The sequence below is a fragment of the Neoarius graeffei genome, chromosome 2 (genome assembly GCF_027579695.1).
Source record: "Neoarius graeffei isolate fNeoGra1 chromosome 2, fNeoGra1.pri, whole genome shotgun sequence".
NCBI lineage: Eukaryota > Metazoa > Chordata > Actinopteri > Siluriformes > Ariidae > Neoarius > Neoarius graeffei.
The window spans coordinates 32310709-32331883 of NC_083570.1; the positions used below are offsets into that span (position 1 = coordinate 32310709).

A 21175-nucleotide genomic window follows, 5' to 3' on the forward strand; every position below is an offset into this window, starting at 1 on the left:
GTTTAGAGATACGAATGTTAACCCATTCTTGTCTAATGTAGGATTCTAGTTGCTCAACTGTCTTAGGTCTTTTTTGTCGTATCTTCCGTTTTATGATGCACCAAATGTTTTCTATGGGAGAAAGATCTGGACTGCAGGCTGGCCAGTTCAGTACCCGGACCCTTCTTCTACGCAGCCATGATGCTGTAATTGATGCAGTATGTGGTTTGGCATTGTCATGTTGGAAAATGCAAGGTCTTCCCTGAAAGAGACGTTGTCTGGATGGGAGCATATGTTGCTCTAGAACCTGGATATACCTTTCAGCATTGATGGTGTCTTTCCAGCTGTGTAAGCTGCCCATGTCACATGCACTAATGCAACCCCATACCATCAGAGATGCAGGCTTCTGAACTGAGCGCTGATAACAACTTGGGTCATCCTTCTCCTCTTTAGTCACATTGAACACGGGGGCCCCCCAAGGATGTGTGCTAAGCCCCCTCCTCTTCACTCTGCTGACCCACGGCTGCACACCAACATCCAACTCTAATCTCTTAAGTTTGCAGATGACACGACTGTGGTGGGTCTCATCAACAGTGGCGATGGGACAATCTACAGGAGTGAGGTGAGCCGCTTGGCCAACAATCTCCATCTGAACGTGGAGAAGATGAAGGAGATTGTTTTGGACTTCAGGAGAGAGCACACCCAGCATGCTCCACTATCTGTCGACGGTGCTGCAGTGGAGAGGGTGAGCAGCACCAAGTTTCTGGGTGTGCACATCTCTGAAGGCTTGTCCTGGAGCAACAACACTGCATCACTGGCCAAAAAAGCCCAACAGCGTCTGTACTTCCTCCGCTAACTGAGGAGAGCAAGAGCCCTGGCCCCCATCATGCACACTTTCTACAGAGGCACCATCGAGAACATCCTGACCAGCTGCATCACTGTGTGGTACGGCACCGTGTCCTGCTGCAAGACTCTGCAGCGCATCGTGAGAGCAGCTGAGAGGATCATTGGTGTCTCTCTCCCTTCTCTAATGGATATTTATAACTCCCGCCTCACCTGCAAAGCCATCAGAATTGCAGGTGACCCCACCCACCCATCTCACAACCTCTTCAGTCTGCTGCCGTCGGGGAGGAGACTGCGGAGTCTCCGGGCCAAAACCAGCAGGCTCAAGAACAGTTTCTTTCACCAGGCGGTCAGGAAGCTCAACTCCCTCCCTGTTCTGCCCCTCCTCCCCCCTCTGCCCCCTGCCACAGATTCCGCTCACACACACCCCTGCCCCCCCCTTCAGCATCTGACATGTCATCCTCACAGTTTCCCCCCCTAAACACACACACACACACACACACATACATACATACATCTCAACGTTCATTAACACACTGAACTCAGGGACCGCACATCTCACTTTACCTCGCTCATTTGCGCTATTCCGCACTACCTCACCTTAACAGCTGCTAGTTTGTTTATACTGCTTATTTCATGTTTACCTGCTATACCTCAAGTGCCCTTGACTGTTTGTTTATTTGCACCAATTTGTGTGTGTGTGTGTGTGTGTGTGTGTGTGTAAATATGTATGTATATATGAGTGTTTAGTCTGTCTAGTTCTTATCTAAAGTGTTTATACTGTTTATATTGTTTTTTCAATTATTCTATTTTTATTTTCATTTATTGCATTGCCTGTTTGCACCGTGGGTCAGAGAGGACTGAAATTTCATCTGTGCTGTATGTTGAGCATGTATAGCATATTTGACAAAGTTGACTTGACTAGTCTGAATGACACGGCGTCCCTGATTTCCATAAAGAACTTCAAATTTTGATTTGTCTGACCACAGAACAGTTTTCCACTTTGCCACAGTCCATTTTAAATGAGCCTTGGCCCAGAGAAGACGTCTGCGCTTCTGGATCAGGTTTAGATATGGCCTCTTCTTTGAACTATAGAGTTTTAGCTGGCAACGGCAGATGGCACAGTGAATTGTGTTCGCAGATAATGTTCTCTGGAAATATTCCTGAGCCCATTTTGTGATTTCCAATACAGAAGCATGCCTGTATATGATGCAGTGCCGTCTAAGGGCCCGAAGATCATGAGCACCCAGTATGGTTTTCCGGCCTTGACCCTTACGCACAGAGATTCTTCCAGATTCTCTGAATCTTTTGATGATATTATGCACTGTAGATGACGATATGTTCAAACTCTTTGCAATTTTACACTGTCGAACTCCTTTCTGATATTGCTCCACTATTTGTCGGCGCAGAATTAGGGGGATTGGTGATCCTCTTCCCATCTTTACTTCTGAGAGCCGCTGCCACTCCAAGATGCTCTTTTTATACCCAGTCATGTTAATGACCTATTGCCAATTGACCTAATGAGTTGCAATTTGGTCCTCCAGCTGTTCCTTTTTTGTACCTTGAACTTTTCCAGCCTCTTATTGCCCCTGTCCCAACTTTTTTGAGATGTGTTGCTGTCATGAAATTTCAAATGAGCCAATATTTGGCATGAAATTTCAAAATGTCTCACTTTTGACATTTGATATGTTGTCTATGTTCTATTGTGAATACAATATCAGTTTTTGAGATTTGTAAATTATTGCATTCCGTTTTTATTTACAATTTGTACTTTGTCCCAGCTTTTTTGGAATCGGGGTTGTACTTAGCAAATGCACAAAATGTGAAGTTGGTATCTTGAATCAAGCTGTATTTATTAAAGTATCAAGTGTGCCATGTCACTGTTGATTGACACCTCATCCAACAGTACTGTATATTAATACTCATCTCATCTCATTATCTTTAGCCGCTTTATCCTGTTCTACAGGGTCGCAGGCAAGCTGGAGCCTATCCCAGCTGACTACGGGCGAAAGGCGGGGTACACCCTGGACAAGTCGCCAGGTCATCACAGGGCTGACACATAGACACAGACAACCATTCACACTCACATTCACACCTACGGTCAATTTAGAGTCACCAGTTAACCTAACCTGCATGTCTTTGGACTGTGGGGGAAACCGGAGCACCCGGAGGAAACCCACGCGGACACGGGGAGAACATGCAAACTCTGCACAGAAAGGCCCTCGTTGGCCGCGGGGCTCAAACCCGGACCTTCTTGGTGTGAGGCGACAGCACTAACCACTACACCACCGTGCCGCCCCTGTATATTAATACTATATATTAATAATATATAGCCTTGTCAGTCTGAAGTCTTGTATCCAGAGCTGCTTAAACTCTGTGTTGTATCTTTGACAGCTGTATGCTAGTCTTTTACAGCTGTTGCATTGTGTTTGCAGGTAGCAGAACGCCTGTTTGTGAAAGGAGGTCATATCAAAGATGCTATTGACATGTACGCTGAAGCAGGGAGATGGGAGCAAGCCCACAAGGCAAGAGACTGAGTTTGTTTGGGAGAACTGTTTCACACATGTTGAAACAGGCCACAGCATCCACTGAAATGCAGAAGTTCTAAATGCTTAATATCATTTGAATATGATCTGAGATAAAATTACATTTCTTGAATATAAAACTTAAAGCTGTTTTCTTTCTAACCTGCTGAATTTTATATGTAGCTTGCTGTGAAGTGCATGAACCAGGATGAAGTGTCTACTCTCTATATTACCCGGGCTCATGACCTAGAGAAGGAAGGGAAATACAAAGAAGCTGAAAGGTACATGCACAAATATGCATACGAGCAAATACGATTTCTTTTGTCCTGTCCATTTATACATTTATACTAGGACAAAACCTAGTAGTACATGGAGATAATCTCAAGAAACCATCTATACTATCATGTATTTTAATCACTCTTGTCTATGCATTATTTGGGTTAAAGTGTCCTCATTTTCTGTCATGTGAAATGGAGAATAATTTACGTTCAGTAATGTGAAATAAAATCTATAAGTATACACTGCTTGGGCAAAAAAAAAGTCACACGCTATAATATTTTGTTGGACCGCCTTTAGATTTGATCATGGTGTGCTTTCACCATGGTGTTGTTTCAACAGCCTTATGCAACATTACAGCATTTATTTCCATCCAGAGTTGCATTAATTTTTTGCTGAGATCTTGTGTTGAGGATGGGAGAGTCGAATCTCCCTGTAATGTCTTCTCCAGCACATTCCAAAGATTCTCAATAGGGTTAAGGTTGGGACTCTGTGGTGGCCAATTCACGTGTGAAAATGATTCCTCATGCATCCTGAACCACTCTTTCACAATCTGAGTCCTAATTTTATGCTCATGGAAAGAAAAAAAACAAATAATTTTATGAACCTGGTCATTCAGTATGTTCAGGTCATCAGCTGACCTTAATTTTAGAAGAAGCAGCGTTTTTTTTTTTTTTTTTTAATCACACAGACTTAAGCACACAGTGAAACCCATCTGAAGCAGAGAACATACACATGTGCGCACACACATACCCAGAGCAGTGGGCAGCTATGCTACAGCACCCAGGGAGCAGTTAGGGGTTAGGTGCCTTGCTCAAGAGCACTTCAGCCCAACCTTCAGGCCGTGGCTGCCCCATGTTAACCTAACCGCATGTCTTTGGACTGTGGGGGAAACCGGAGCACTCGGAGGAAACCTATGCAGACACAGGGAGAACATGCAAACTCCACACGGAAAGGCCCCTGTCAGCCACTGGGCTTGAACCCAGAACCTTCTTGCTGTGAGGTGACAGTGCTAACACCACTGTGCTGCCCAACTGCCACATAACATTGCTGAGCCTCAACCAGACCAACTAAAGCAACCACAGATCATAATACTGCCTCTAGGCTATTATGAGGCCACTATACCAAAATTGATAGATGCATTGCTTCATGTGCTTCCTTTCTTATCTTGACACACCCATTACTCTGGAATAGGGTAAATTTGGACTCATCAGACTATGCCCTTTTCCCCATTGCTCCAGAGTCTAATCTTTATGCTCCCTAGCAAATGGAAGCCTTTCCTTCAGATTAGCCTCATTAACAAGTGGTTTTCTTATGGCCATACCGCTGTTTAATACCAATTCTGTTAGTTCTCATTGCATTGTGTCTGGAAATGCTCTTACTTTCACTACTAAATACAGTAATCAGTTCTACTGTCTATGTTTTGCGATTCAACTTCACCAAGCGTTTAAGTGATCTCTGATCACGGTCAGTCAAGATATTTTTTTTGACCACATTTCTTCATGAAGTTGATGGTTCACCAGTATTCTTCGAAGTTATAATCATGCATTGGACAGTTTTTAATCCAATTCCAGTCATTTCAGTCTCCTTAGTTGTTTTCTTTGCTTGACGCAGGCCAATAATTTGACGCTTCTGAAACACAGTAACATCTTTGCCATGACCACCGGATATGTCTTCTGATATGTTTGTTTAAGAAATGAGAAGCTACTCACTGCATCAGTTAGGATTAAAAGAATTGTTGCCAACTGAAACACATTAATCACTGCAGTAATTATCCAATCAAAGGCTCTTATGTATTTGCTGATTTTTCAATCCAAATGCTGACGACTTCTTTTTTTTCTTTTCTTTTTTTTTTTATTCCCAGCAGTGTATATTCAACTTAGCTAACATGTATATATGTGTGTATAAAATATCCCACACACAGTGTGGGAAATAAGGCCGGACTGGCAGACGTTTACCCATAATTTTCGCATTGGTCCATCTGTATTTCAGAAGCATCAGACCGGATGGCCGATAAAAGATAATTCAAATGTGTCTGTCTGTATTTGAAAAGCATCAAATTGGATGGCCCATGAAACATTATAAAGATTTAGGTCTAAACTGCTTCTAATTTTCTTCCAAATGTTACACTGAGTGAATGCATTGTCATAATATGGCCTGTGAAACGGGGGCCTCCACTGGTGTGACTTTCAAAAATTCATAATTTGACCACCGATGGTCCTAGTCTTTACAGGCACATCTGTCTCCCTGATACCTTTAGAACAAGCCCAGGCATGGTTTGATCTAATGTCGGGAGCGAGCATGGATCGCAGAAAGCTTTAGGACGAGCCCTTGCTCCAGCAGCTCGCGCGTGTGGGGATTTAAAAATTCATAACTTGGCCACCGAAGGTCCTAGCCTTGCCAAACTTTACAGGCACCTCCCTCTCCCCGAGTGGTACACTAAATAAGACACACAGTATTCACTGTTGTTTTTATTGCACGATGCAGTTGAACTAGTATTTTAGGGTTGACAGTATCTGATTGATTGATCCAGTCAGTTGATTAAGAGTTCAGTTTATATGAAACTTTGCAATACAGTGTGAAGTGCCAAACTGCCAATCAGTGGTTATGTTGTTGTATTATGTGCTTTTTTTCATTCATAGTAACAGTCAGTCATATGCTTTGTAGGATGTGGATTTATATTTTCTAAGTTCTAATCCAGCAGATTTTAGTCTGAATGCCAAGTGATATGACCATGTCTAGTTTTGAGTCATTTTCAGTCTTTTTTTTTTTTTTTACAAAGTTACTTGGAATCTCGGACTCAAATTTTTAACTCTATTATATAAGAATAGTTGTATTGTTAATTACAAAATTTCTTACAGACTTATTATAAACATAGTATTAAAAAAAAGTAATTGCTGACATAATGTTTCATGAGTGTTTATTATAGTACCTGTATATGAGTACCAGTAAGGCCCTGTCCACACGGCAACGGATTCAGGTGAATCTGATAAAATTGTTTATCGTTTTGGCCTGGCATCCACACGGCACCGGCGTTTTGGGTGCCCCAAAACGAAATCTTTTGAGAACTGGTTCCAGAGTGGACAAATCTGGCAACGGCGCTGTTGTGAAGTCGTCTGGATGAGTAGAACGGATTTGTTTACGATGACGTCACAACCACATGACTGTCAGTGCTTCACGCCGGGTAGAAGTGTAACGAACTCGATGCGAGTTGTCAACAAATCCTATAACTTGGTTCATGAAACGCGCTTACAAAATATTTTCACTGTGAATATTTATTGTGTAATGGTGCAAAGTGAGAGAGAGGGAGTGAGAGAATAGCCCTTAGGGCAGAGTCTTTAGTCCAAACACTGCGGAAACAGTGTAACCAAAACCACGCACCGCCCATGCGCTTTCCAAAAACAATCCCGCCAGCAAAAATGGGGAAAAAAAGGAGCGATCTCACCTCTTAAGATGTTGGTTTAAGTCCGACAATACATTCGTCAAAAAGGGCGTAGAAGAACAAAGTAATCCATCAATGTGTAGCATTCAATTTATTCCGGACCATTAAAGAATTCTGGAGGATATCAGAATGCTGGCATACCGGCTTCCATCTACCCCCATTCATTCCTCTTTCTGCGTCTTTCGTTTTACGCTACTGATTAATAATCAAAACTTTGTGTGGCTAATGCTACAGAAGAAGGGGTTTATGCGCATGCGTCTACTTCTTCTATTGTTCTGGTGTCTCCGATGGGACCGTCTTACAGCGCACATAGAGGTGTGGCATGTGTATTGCATCGTTTTCAGCAAGCGTTGCGTTGCCATATGTACCTGATATTTTACTGATCCGTTGCCCATGTGGACGCGATATTTAAAAAAATAAATCTCGTTGCTATTGTCGTGTGGGTGTAGCCTAAGTTGTAACCAACTGGAACATCCTTGCCCCACATACTTTTTTTTCGAGACATGGAACTGACCTGTGTGTGCTACTGTTTTCTTGGGTATAACTTTAAGCATGTTCTTCTTTAATATGTCTGTGAAGATTCTCAGTCATCCAGGTCATAGTAAACTGTGGGTGGTAAAAGAGAGCAACTGGACTTGCTTGAAGATTCTTGAAGACGTTTCACCTCTCATCCGAAAGGCTTCTTCAGTTCTGTCTGACTGGTAGGGAGTATCAGGTATTTATCCTCTCATGGATGAAAAGCTCATCTAAGGTGTCATTGAGTCATCCTGTTGGTGTGGGTCACTGGGGGCTGGTTGTGAACGGCCTCGAGAATCGTTAGGATGATCAGTGGATTGCCCGTTAGGGTGATCAATGGAATGCTGATTCTCTCTGTCCTCCTGTGAGTCACTCAGTGCGTTTACATGCACATCCAAATCGAGCTACTGTCGGTAATCGAGCTAAGGGTCCCAGCAGGGGTGCCAGAGAAATCCAATCCTACATGCACACAAGGAAATTGAGCTATTGTGTGAGGTACATTGTGCACCTGAGCCACAGGTGGCGCTACACGCCCCATCGTGTTGGTACACTTCCGGTTGTCGTCATGAAGAAGAGGAGTGATTTCCACTTTACATTCACACCACATGTCATTGCCACCTGTTGGCTACAAACTGTCCTGCGCAGACCACTGTTTTGTAAGACAACTTATTTTGCACAATTGTATATTTTTCTAAAGTCCATTTTTTGCTTACAATTTAACTTATGTCTTAGTAAACGCACAAAAAGTTCAATTGTTTTTGTTTTTTGTCTCCTTGTTCCTCCTGACCTCTTCTGCTGCTCGCTACTACTACTGTTGTCATGCCGACCGAGGCTGTTGTGTTTCCCGCTTGTGGTTTCGTCACTCGTCACTTCCGGAAGGGAAGTAAGTAGCTCGACTACGTAGCTCGATAGGGTTTACATGCACTAAGTAGCTCGGCTGCAATCGCATAATCTAGGTCGCGTAGCTCGATTACGAGAAATCCAGTTTGTTTCGATTTCAGCCGAGCTAAGGTGTATCCATGGCATTTAGAACTTCGATTTCAGTCGAGCTACGGCAGAAATTTTGATTTTCTCTATGTGCATGTAAACGCACTGACTGAAAACAGCTGGGTTTTGGTGGGCATTCAGTTGTCTGGGAAGTGTGCCAAGGACTGCTTAGTAGGTGGCTGATAAATGATGTCTTAGACCCCCACCTCTGTTCAGTGATGGCCGTTCCAGGTTGACAAAAATGGCTTCTTTAACTCCTCGCTCATACCAGCGATCCTCTCTGGCTAAAATGCGTACGTTGCAATCCTGAAATGAGTGTCCTTTGTTGTTAAGATGAAGGTAGACAGCAGAGTCCTGGCCTGAGCCCCCAGTGACCCACACCAACAGGATGACTCACTGACACCTTAGATGAGCTTTTCATCCATGAGAGGATAAATACCTGATACTCCCTACCAGTCAGACAGAACTGAAGAAGCCTTTCGGATGAGAGGTGAAACGTCTTCAAGAATCTTCAAGCAAGTCCAGTTGCTCTCTTTTACCACCCACAGTTCTTCTTTAATCTTCTGACATTTTCTTGTAAATTAGATTCAATTTGTAGTGTAGTGAGCAACTAATGTCTAGTGTAATTTGGCCTTTGAAGATCACAAAAATGTGCCTGGAAATAGCGGAGAGGCCATCTCCAAGCATCTAAAGCTCTTCAGCTTCCAGGACCTGAAGGCTGGCCCTGGACCCCCGGCCAGATTATTCCGGGCTTTTGGCCCATCATTTGGACAGGCTGAAATTTGGACAGACAGACAACATTTCAGACTTGTCTGTCCTGTGACTGTCTGCTTAAAATTCCTTATTTCCCACACTGTCTGTGTGTGTGTGTGTGTGTGTGTGTGTGTGTGTGTGTGTGTGTGTGTTAGTCCACCAGATTTTCATACCAGATGTCCAGATTATAGATTTTGAGTTATACCTGCTGCATTAAACTACCAAGCTTCTGTATGCAGGAAATACAAACCAAAGTGAAATTGGACCAAGGGAAGTTACTGTAAATCTGACATAAAATCATGTGCACGCAACCCAAAATGGTCCATTTTTCAGGCACTGAATACAGATGATACAGAACCTTGTGAATCCATCAGGAGACAATCTCGACTGTAGCTTGTTGGCAAATTTCCCAGATTTGTTGAGCAACAGACTACAAAATGCTGCTCAGAAGGTCAAAAAACACATGGTGAACTATTAGCGCCGCCAAGTAAATGTTGTATGAAAACTGCGCTCACATGATTGGCACATTTTCACTACAAATCAAAATGTCATCTGCCGATTTTTATGGCAGAAGGAAGGTCTATACTTGTCTCAGTTGTGGATGATGTTAAAAGTGGTAAATGTATCCCGTAGGGCGTCACATCCATAACGGAATTTCGTCACATCCATAACGCTGACTTTTCCTTCCGAAACTCTGCATGAAATACAAAATATTTAAAACAAAGATTTTTTTAATATTCACCTTGGACCCCTCTATCAAATGGATATCTCCATTTCGACATTAGGTTTACAATTTCACAGAGTTTGATAAAAATGTACAGTCACCCAAGAAAAGTGATACTTTTTCTGTCACATCCATAACGCATCTTTTATTGGCATTTTCTGGCATGCCCTAGATGTACTATGGGAATTGTTCTTGTTCTATCACTTCTCCAGTATGGTACAGCCTTAAAATATGCAACACCTGTTTAAATACTGGGAGACAATAAAACATGCACTGGGTCATTTGTTGCCATTTTGAGTTCAAGTGTCACGTCCATAACGCTGGAATTGCTCAGGGGCGGTATTGAGGTGATTATTCAATTCAAAGATTCAAAGTTTTTTTTATTGTCAATTCACTATATATCCAATTCACTATATACACACACACACATTCATTATATATATATATATATATATATATATATATATATATATATATATATAAATTTTATATATATATATATATATATAATTTATTTATATATATATATATATATATATATATATATATATATATATATATAATTTATTTATATATATATATATATATATATATATATATATATATATATATATATATATATATATATATAATTTATTTATATATATATATTTATTTTTTTATTTATTTTTTTTACACTGATCAGCCACAAAGTTAGAAACACTAACGGGTAAAGTGAATTATACTGTTATTACAATGACACCTCTCAAGGGGTGGGATATATTAGGCAGCAAGAGAGCAGTTAGTTCTTGAAGTTGATGTGTTGGAAGCAGGAAAAATGTGCGTGCGTCATGATCTGAGTGACTTTGACAAGGGCCAAATTGTGATGGCTAGATGAGTGGGTCTGAGCATCTCCAAAATGGCACATCTTGTGGGGTGTTCCTGGTATGCAGTGGTTAGTACCTACCAAAAGTGGTCCAAGGAAGGACAAGCGGTGAACCGGTGACGGTATCATGGGTGTCGAAGGCTCATTGATTCACATGAGGCATGAAGGCTAACCCATATGTTCCAATCCCACAGAAGAGCTACTGCACCACAAACTGTTGAAAAAGTTAACGCTAACGTTTTTGCTTTAGCCAGCATTAACTTTTTCAGCAGTTTGAACGTTGCACAACCAGTTTTTAAAAGAATCACATCGAAATATGATGTGGTTTTGTTTTAAACTATTTACTGCATATTACTACAGTATCACTTAAAAATTTCACCATCCAGCCAGCTGAGCTGTTGTGATTGCCACAGGTCCTGACTGTACAGCTGATACACTGTCCTCTATTCTCCTTAACACTAAAATGATGGAAATAATAATTTTCCTGTGGATTTTTTTTAAGGATAATGATTCTGGAGGACTGATCCTTTTTTGAAGTATTTTAAAATGGAAAATCATGGTCTGGGAATAATCACTCTTGCGCAGTCCTATGTGACAAATTGACAGCCAAATGCATTGTGATTATTATGCATCACCAGCAAATTGACATGTGTTAGACATAATAGAACATGTCCACGCTTCCAGCCTGCGTTGTAAAACTCTTGTTTCTTCCATGTTAATTTGTTCGTCAGACTGTTTTCCATTGTTGGTGAGATTGATAAGGCAATCACCATGTACAAGAAGAAAAAGCTCTATGATGACATGATTCGTCTAGTTGCCAAACACCATAAAGAGCTGCTGCAGGAGACTCATATTCACTTAGCCAAGGTAAGAGACAGTGTCTTGCAAAAGTATTCATCACTCTTGGTGTTTGTCCTGTTTTGTTGCATTACAAGATGAAATTAAAATGGATTTTTGGGAGGTTAGCACCATTTGATTTACACAACATGCCTACAGCTTTAAAGGTGCAAATTGTTTTTTTTTTTTAGTTTTTTTTAATTGTGACAAACAAAAATTAAGATGAAAAAACAGAAATCTGGAGTGTGCATAGTTATTGACCCCCTTTCGTATGAAACCCCTAAATAAGAGCTGGTCCAACTAATTCACTTCATGAGGCACATAATTACAACCCCGATTCCAAAAAAGTTGGGACAAAGTACAAATTGTAAATAAAAACGAAATGCAATGATGTGGAAGTTTCAAAATTCCATATTTTATTCAGAATAGAACATAGATGACATATCAAATGTTTAAACTGAGAAAATGTATCATTTAAAGAGAAAAATTAGGTGATTTTTAAATTTCATGACAACAACACATCTCAGAAAAGTTGGGACAAGGCCATGTTTACCACTGTGAGACATCCCCTTTTCTCTTTACAACAGTCTGTAAACGTCTGGGGACTGAGGAGACAAGTTGCTCAAGTTTAGGGATAAGAATGTTAACCCATTCTTGTCTAATGTAGGATTCTAGTTGCTCAACTGTCTTAGGTCTTTTTTTGTCGTATCTTCCGTTTTATGATGCGCCAAATGTTTTCTATGGGTGAAAGATCTGGACTGCAGGCTGGCCAGTTCAGTACCCGGACCCTTCTTCTACGCAGCCATGATGCTGTAATTGATACAGTATGTGGTTTGGCATTGTCATGTTGGAAAATGCAAGGTCTTCCCTGAAAGAGACGTCGTCTGGATGGGAGCATATGTTGCTCTAGAACCTGGATATACCTTTCAGCATTGATGGTGTCTTTCCAGATGTGTAAGCTGCCCATGTCACACGCACTAATGCAACCCCATACCATCAGAGATGCAGGCTTCTGAACTGAGCGCTGATAACAACTCGGGTCATCCTTCTCCTCTTTAGTCCGAATGACACGGCATCCCTGATTTCCATAAAGAACTTCAAATTTTAATTCGTCTGACCACAGAACAGTTTTCCATTTTGCCACAGTCCATTTTAAATGAGCTTTGGCCTAGAGAAGACGTCTGCGCTTCTGGATCATGTTTAGATATGGCTTCTTCTTTGAACTATAGAGTTTTAGCTGGCAACGGCGGATGGCACGGTGAATTGTGTTCACAGATAATGTTCTCTGGAAATATTCCTGAGCCCATTTTGTGATTTCCAATACAGAAGCATGCCTGTATGTGACACAGTGCCGTCTAAGGGCCCGAAGATCATGGGCACCCAGTATGATTTTCTGGCCTTGACCCTTACGCACAGAGATTCTTCCAGATTCTCTGAATCTTTTGATGATATTATGCACTGTAGAAGATATGTTCAAACTCTTTGCAATTTTACACTGTCGAACTCCTTTCTGATATTGCTCCACTATTTGTCGGCGCAGAATTAGGGGGATTGGTGATCCTCTTCCCATCTTTACTTCTGAGGCCAAGTTTACATTAGACCGGATCTGTCTCGTTTTCTTCGCGGATGCACTGTCCATTTACATTAAAATGCCTGGAAACGCTGGGAAACGGGAATCTGCCAGGGTCCACATATTCAATCCAGATCGTGTCTGGTCCGGTGCTGTGTAAACATTGAGAATACGCGGATACGCTGTGCTGAGCTCTAGCTGGCGTCTTCATTGGACAACGTCACTGTGACATCCACCTTCCTGATTCGCTGGCGTTGGTCATGTGACGCGACTGCTGAAAAACAGCGCGGACTTCCGCCTTGTATCACCTTTCATTAAAGAGTATAAAAGTATGAAAATACTGCAAATACTGATGCAAATACTGCCCATTGTGTAGTTATGATTGTCTTTAGGCTTGCCATCCTTCCACTTGCAAGTGGTAAGTGACGCGCATGCCCGATATGCACTGGAATCACACACACAGCGGCTCAGTCCCGAATTACTGCTCGTGTGCTTCACTCGCGCACTCTGTGAGCTGCGCAGGGACGGAGTGCGCACCCTCCAGAGGGCACTCGCTGTTCAGGGCGGAGTGATTTGGAGCGCAGGATGCCTGCGGAGCCGAGCGTATCCGTGTATTGGCGTTGCTGTGTGCACGCTAATCGTTTTAAAAACGTTAATCTGATGATCCACTGATACGGTCTAATGTAAACCCCACCTCAGAGCCACTGCCACTCCAAGATGCTCTTTTTATACCCAGTCATGTTAATGACCTATTGCCAATTGACCTAATGAGTTGCAATTTGGTCCTCCACCTGTTCCTTTTTTGTACCTTGAACTTTTCCAGCCTCTTATTGCCCCGTCCCAACTTTTTTGAGATGTGTTGCTGTCATGAAATTTCAAATGAGCCAATATTTGGCATGAAATTTCAAAATGTCTCACTTTCGACATTTGATATGTTGTCTATGTTCTATTGTGAATACAATATCAGTTTTTGAGATTTGTAAATTATTGCATTCCGTTTTTATTTACAATTTGTACTTTGTCCCAACTTTTTTGGAATCGGGGTTGTAGTTGATTAAGATCCACTTGTGTTGCAATCAAAGTGTCACATGATCTGTCACATGATGTCTGTATAAATCAAGCTGTTCTGGAAGGACCCTGACTCTGCAACGCTACTAAGCAAGCAACACGAAAACCAAGGAGCACTCCAGACATGTCAGAGACAAAGTTGTGACATGAAATATACAGCTCGGTTATTAAAAAAAAATCCCAAACTTTGAATATCCCAGGGAGCACCATTAAATCCATTATAGCAAAATGGAAAGAATATGACACCACTACAAATCTGACAAGAGAAGGCCGTTCACCAAAACTCTCAGACCAGGCAAGGAGGGCATTAATCAGAGATGCAACAAAGACATCAAAGATAACACTGAAGGAGCTACAAAGATCCACAGCAGAGATGGGAGTATCTGTCCATAGGACCACTTTAAACTGTACACTCCACAGAGTGGAGCTTTATGGAAGAGTGGCCAGAAAAAAAGCCATTGCTTAAAGGAAAACAAACAAACACATTTGGAGTTTGTGCAACAGCATGTGGCAGACTCCCCAAACACATGGAAGATGATTCTCTGGTCAAATGAGACTAAAATTTATCTTTTCGGCCATCATGGGAAATGTCATGTGTGGCACAAACCCAACACCCTGAGAACACCATTCCTATAGTGAAGCATGGTGGTGGCAGCATCATGTTGTGAGGATATTTTTCATCTGCAGGGACAGGAAAGCTGGTCAGGACTGAAGGAAAGATGGATGGCACTAAATACAGGGCAGTTCTGGAGGAAAACCTGTTTGAGTCGGCCAGAGGTTTGAGACTGGGACGAAGGTTCACATTCCAGCAGGATAATGACCCTAAACATACTGCTAAAGCTACACTGGAGTGGTTTAAAGGGAAACATTTTAATGTTTTGGAATAGCCTAGTCAAAGCCCAGACCTCAATCCAATTAAGAATCAATGGCATAACTTGAAGATTGCTGTACACCAACACAACCTATCCAGCTTGAAGGAGTTGGAGCAGTTTTGCCTTGAGGAATGGGCAAAAATCCCAGTGGCTAGATGTGCTAAGCTAATAGAGACATACCCCAAGAGACTTGCAACTGTAAATGCAGCAAAAGGTGGCTTTACAAAGTATTGACTTTGGGGGGGTGAATACCTATGCACACTCCAGATTTCTGGATTTTTCATCTTAATTATTTGTGTCACAAATTTTTTTTTTGCACCTTTAAAGTGGTAGGCATGTTGTGTAAATCAAATGGTGTGAACGCTCCAAAAATCCATTTTAATTACAGTACATAATGCGACAAAACAGGACAAATACCAAGGGGAATGCATACTTTTGCAAGACACTGTAGTTTATCAAGTAAATAATTTATTTTTTTTTAAATATTGCCCTTCTTTAAGATTTTTTATTAAACCAATTTAAAATCGCTTACTTTTAAACTTGGTTATTTTTTCAGGAGTTGGAAGTTGAGGGAAGATTCCAGGAGGCTGAGCATCACTACATTGAGGGCCAGGATTGGAAAGCAGCCGTCAACATGTATGGGACAAATGAGATGTGGGAGGAAGCTTACAGGGTACGCATTTATACAGGAACATGTCTCCATGCATTTACAGTTGCTGTTACATGCATTTATCTATCGTAACATACAGCTAAAGCAGAATACAATTCCAGAGCAGGATGCATAGAGGGGACAGAGATTCACAACTAGATGTAAAGGTGGAAAAAGTGCATACGTTACAAACACTAAGCAAAAGCTGTCATTGAAATGATGTATTCCTTTAGTCAGTGTAGGCTGATGTAAGTGTGCATCAGAACTGTCGGGAAGTCCATGCTGGATTTTTTTTCCCCCCATTCTGTTATTTTTGTTTTGGTTTATCTTGAGATGACTCAAAGTTATTGTGGTTGGGATTTTTGTCGTAATCTTGAAGTAAGAAGGCTGCAGCCACATTGTGAATCAATGCATTAAATTTGACTTTGATCAGAGATTGATCCAAGAAGGCCAATAGTTGTGAATTGATGATGAAATGGAAGGACATGAAGTGAATTATTTTCCTGTAACAGCTTATTCTGAAATGTTTTAACCTTCTTGTACCACAGAGATTTGCCAATGATTACAGTTTTAAAAAAAAAAAATTATTTATGAATAAACTAGTGTTTGTAGTACTTGAGACTGGTCTCAAGACTACATTTTGAAGGTCTTGGTCTTGTCTCAGAATCCACCGCATTTTTACTCAGTCTTGTCTCAGACATAGAGGACTCAAGATTTTATTTCAAGACCAGTCAAGACCACGACTGTGGAGATTTCACTAAATTGCCTATGCGTTGTCCAATTTATTTGTTAACATTGTTACTGTGATTGGATGTACAATTTCCTGCTTCAAATGTAACCAATAAGGTGACTCATTGCTAATTTGAAAATTTTCTTCTTGTTAACGGCTATCCCCCCTTGCTGCCCCCCCTTCACACACACTGGTCTGGTCCTGTTCGTGACTCAGTCTCACCCATATACAGTGTGTCCCCTAAGTTTACTGGTTTGGGGGGGCCTGCATTGCTGGATGAGGATGGCCCACTTGCAGGACCCCTCCCTGTGGCTCCTATTACAGAGCACTTGGACCTGAATAAACAGTTAAAGGAGTTATATTTAAGTCTTCACATTTATTTTAGAACAGTAATTCGAACAATTTTTACAATATAACTCTTTAAAATTTTTTTTTTTTTACAACAGAACAATTATTTTACAACAATTTGTTTGACAATGCAACATTTCTTTGACAAATCTTTTTTAACAAGTATTTACAATAATATTTTTATTACAATAAATTTTTTTAAACATATAAAGGCATGTCCATTCAAAAAGGTTAGATTTTAGCTTAGGACAGGCTGTTTTGAGCACTTTCAGCAATCTATCCACAAAGTGTGCAGCTTTTGTTGCTACAGTGGATCTTCCTGGGAACCGACAGCTTGAGCAGGGGATGTTTCTGCATGGTCCTAGTGCCAGAACCCTCTCCTGTTTTTGAGTAGGCACTCGTTCTGCATGGTCCTAGTGCCTGCACAGCTGTGGGTTTTTTTTTGTTTGTTTGTTTTTGTTTTCCCTGGACCTTAAAATGTGTGCGCGCGGGGGGGGGGTGACTTTCGGGGAGGGGCATGGGGTACCATACTTTCATTCCATATTTTGTTACTTTTTTTGTATTTTTGGGGGTTTTGTTCTCGAGTAGATTTTTTATTTCGTCCTCGGTTCAGCAACACACTCCACCCTTTTGTTTTTCTCTACTCACGCTATATGAGTTGATAGCGTAGTAGTAGAGTAGAAAATCAGAGCCCGCGATTACTCAGATCCAGTGAATTTGGATATAATAATTATCTTTATATAGATGTATGTGCATAGTATATTGCCTCCAATGATTGCATTATTTTAATCTGTGTATGGCTTAATATTTGTGTGGGTGTGGGTGGCAGGTGTCAAAGAACCATGGGACAGTCAGCACCCACAAACAAGTGGTCTACTTGTGGGCCAAGAATCTGGGGGGAGAGACAGCTGTTAAGCTTCTTAACAAGTTCAGCCTGCTAGAGGACGCCATCGATTTTGCAGCTGAAAACCAGTAAGGAACTACACTGGGTTCTGTATGTTCACCTCATTCTAGTTTACACATGCTTAACAGTTACTGATCTTCTTGCTGACATCAGAATACTAATGTTGCTAGTAATGAATGATGACTGACTATTATTGTGTAATGTGATCATTATTAAAAGGTACCAGAAAACTAGCCGTCACTAGCTTTAGCATACCAGTTTCCTGAAATTAGCTTCACAAGACAAGAGAGAAGCAACCTTTAAAACTTTCACTGTGTGCACTTGTAAAACACTTAATCTGTTCACATTTCAGACAGTATGCATTTTTGTACAGCAGGCTTATTTTGTGTATATTTATTGTTTACAGTAAATTTAATACATGCATCCTACTACCTTTTAAAATGCTTTGTAACCGTACAATTATAAATCCAAAAGGTTCAGACGGGCTGTTTGTTTTTCACATCTGCATTGATGCACATTCAATTCACAACCCATAAATCTTGCCTCCCAGTTCATTTGACTTTGCCTTTGAGCTGGCACGACTGTCCTTGAAACACAAGATCCCGGAAATCCATCTAAAGAATGCCATGTTTCTGGAAGATGAGGTAATGTTGTACCCTTCTACCATTCTTCTTATGGTTATATAGGTGCCATGGTCCACCTCCCTATGTTGTGTAGTTGAATTTCACTGATATTTTTATAGAACCTAGAGTAATAGTTATGTTTTCTTTTCAAGGGTAAATTTAGCGAAGCTGAAATAGAGTTCATCAAAGCAGGAAAGCCAAATGAGGCTGTGCTGATGTAAGTGACCTTTCCAGCTATTAGTTTGAATAAGTTTTTTATATAGCCTAAAATTCCTTTTTTAATGTGAATCCAGTCTTTTTACTCAAAGATTGGCACTTCAACAATGAAAACCTGACTAGATCTTCTAGGATAAGGGCAACAGGTGTCATTTTAGATCAATATTCTTGCACTGAGATGAAAGTATATTCATGAAACTATCATCAGTAAGAGCTAGTGAAGTTCCATTAGCAGATTCTGATATGCAGACTTCTTTTAATATAATCTATATGGGAAGAGCTTTTGTTCTAAAGGTACAGTTAGTAAATAAGCTATGTTGCAAACAGGAGGTTTAGACATTGATTTTCATATTTCAAGATCATATTTTTCTCACTTTTCTAAAACATTCAACATGTTAAACATTTTTCCAATTTTCCAAATGCTGTGCAAGCTACACAAATTGAACAGTGTAGCACATTTTTGTATGAAGTAGATAACTTATTTTGTACACAGTCCTCTTTAAATTACAACCAGCGAGTAAGGGCCTCTGCATGCTCTTGCGACAAGGCTTTTGCAGACAGCTTTTCGCAGATAGTTGTAATTTATCGTTGAGCGGGGAGTATAGGCGTGTGCGATGTTATTCACCGCTACAACGCAAGGGGGCGCGAAGTCACGAAATCGCTAGGAGTAGTTGGTGGGTGTGGTTAGTGGAGTGTTTATCCTCCGGTTACTTATAATGACTAGAACTGGAGTCGTATAGATGTACGTACTTCCTCACTTCTTCAATCAACCGCTCTTCGTGCTGCTCCATCTTTGCTCGTGTTTTTAAAAATGGCGGTCGTGAAAACAAGCCAAACCGGGAAAGTAGGGAATCGGAAGTGCGTGTACAGCGGATGTAGAGTGGACCAATCAGAGCCCTCTTGTCTGCGACGCTGTCTGTGAGGCTTCTGCAGTGATTACAATTTTTGAGAGGTGCGCGCAGAGCGTCTGCGAAGGTGGGGGGGCTACGCAGACACTATCTGCGACACCGTCTGCGAGGACTGGGTTGTCAGCATAAATTGGCCTTAAGCCATGTTAATGTTAACTATGTTAATGTCCTCCACCCATGCTGTGATGCAAGTCTTGATAAGAACTTTATTAACATTATCTTTGTTACTAGACTTGCATTTTCACTTTATTCCCAAGGTTTTTGATAGTTCAGTGGTTGACTCTTTTCACCATTCAATTTGAATGATAAATTTCAGTGCGTTTTGCAGCCATGTTAAGTAGCATTTTACATAACGTATGCACATCTGGTTTTGTGTGTTAGTTTTTCCTTAAATGTATCACTTGCTTACAGTTTTGGACATTTCTCTTGAGTACTGTTTGATGACAAAAAAAAGACTTGATTAGCTTGTAATAAAGGTGATATATGCAGGTACTTACATATACAAGATTGGCCCGGAGCCCAACGTGTGGCTGAAGCTCACGACCCCGACAGTGTGGCTGATGTGCTGGTGGACCAGGCCAAGTTCTGCCTTGAGCAAAAAGACTTCCAGAAAGCAGAAGCGTTTCTCCTCCGTGCCCAGAAGCCTGAGCTTGCCATCAAATATTACAGAGTAAACTTTTTACTTTTCATAACATGTTGGACGGCAAACAACTAAACGATATGACTGAAGACAAGATATCAGTTATTTCAGACAACATATTTTTTCTTATTAAATCTAGATTGAATGGTCTCAGTCCTAGGAAGCCCATGAGTATTTGTATTTTTCTGTTTCTAATTTACTTCAGCTTATGAAGGGGAAGGTTACTCACCTTAGATCAGTATTTCTCAACCACTGGGCTGTGGCCCATTAGTGGACCGCGAAGTACTACCTAGTGGGCAGCAAATTTTTAATTTTTTTTCAAGTTGAAGATGATTTTTTACTCGTAGTAGGGTACAATTGCTGGGTTGCATCCAACGTCACATCCGCCTCATTAAGCTATGGTCACACTACAGCTTGCGATGCTTTGCGATGGGTTATTGATGAAAATGAGGCATTTTGGTGGCGATATACATGTGAGCTAAAAGTTGTGGTCACACAGCAGGTAAACACTTGATTGTCACACCTTTGTGCTCACTGAGCCTGTTGTGCGTGTGCTTGGGACCCAGTCATTATGGGAAACACCTGATACTGATTTGAGCGCAATCAGTACGCACAGATACTGACTCTGTTTTCATTATCATTATGACTGTCACATTTGTTTCTAGCCATGTTTATAACGCTGTTTAAATACTCTGCTTTCTGTTTTGCTTTTGTAAAAAAAACACTTGGAAGATGGCTCTGGACACCTACAGTAATGCGTTTATGTCTGAGGACTAGAGTTATCTTGCTAACTTTAGGACTGCAGTTGTCATGAACAGTTTTGCACTCAAGTTTCCATCAATGAACAGTTTATAACTTCAACAAAAGAGACTTCATGTTAAAACTATAATGAATTTTCCT

General features: G+C 41.0%; 1 protein-coding gene across 1 annotated transcript in view; it reads left to right on the forward strand.

The window, feature by feature from the left end:
- The window catches only part of ift172 (intraflagellar transport 172), a 140729-nt gene that overhangs the window by 87507 nt on the left and 32047 nt on the right, over nucleotides 1-21175 (forward strand). The window contains exons 26-33 of the mRNA XM_060914101.1: nucleotides 3258-3347; nucleotides 3531-3628; nucleotides 11642-11777; nucleotides 15814-15930; nucleotides 17814-17956; nucleotides 18439-18532; nucleotides 18664-18728; nucleotides 20125-20305. Of these exons, the coding sequence (XP_060770084.1) occupies nucleotides 3258-3347; nucleotides 3531-3628; nucleotides 11642-11777; nucleotides 15814-15930; nucleotides 17814-17956; nucleotides 18439-18532; nucleotides 18664-18728; nucleotides 20125-20305 (924 nt within the window). The remainder of the gene's footprint in view (nucleotides 1-3257; nucleotides 3348-3530; nucleotides 3629-11641; nucleotides 11778-15813; nucleotides 15931-17813; nucleotides 17957-18438; nucleotides 18533-18663; nucleotides 18729-20124; nucleotides 20306-21175) is intronic.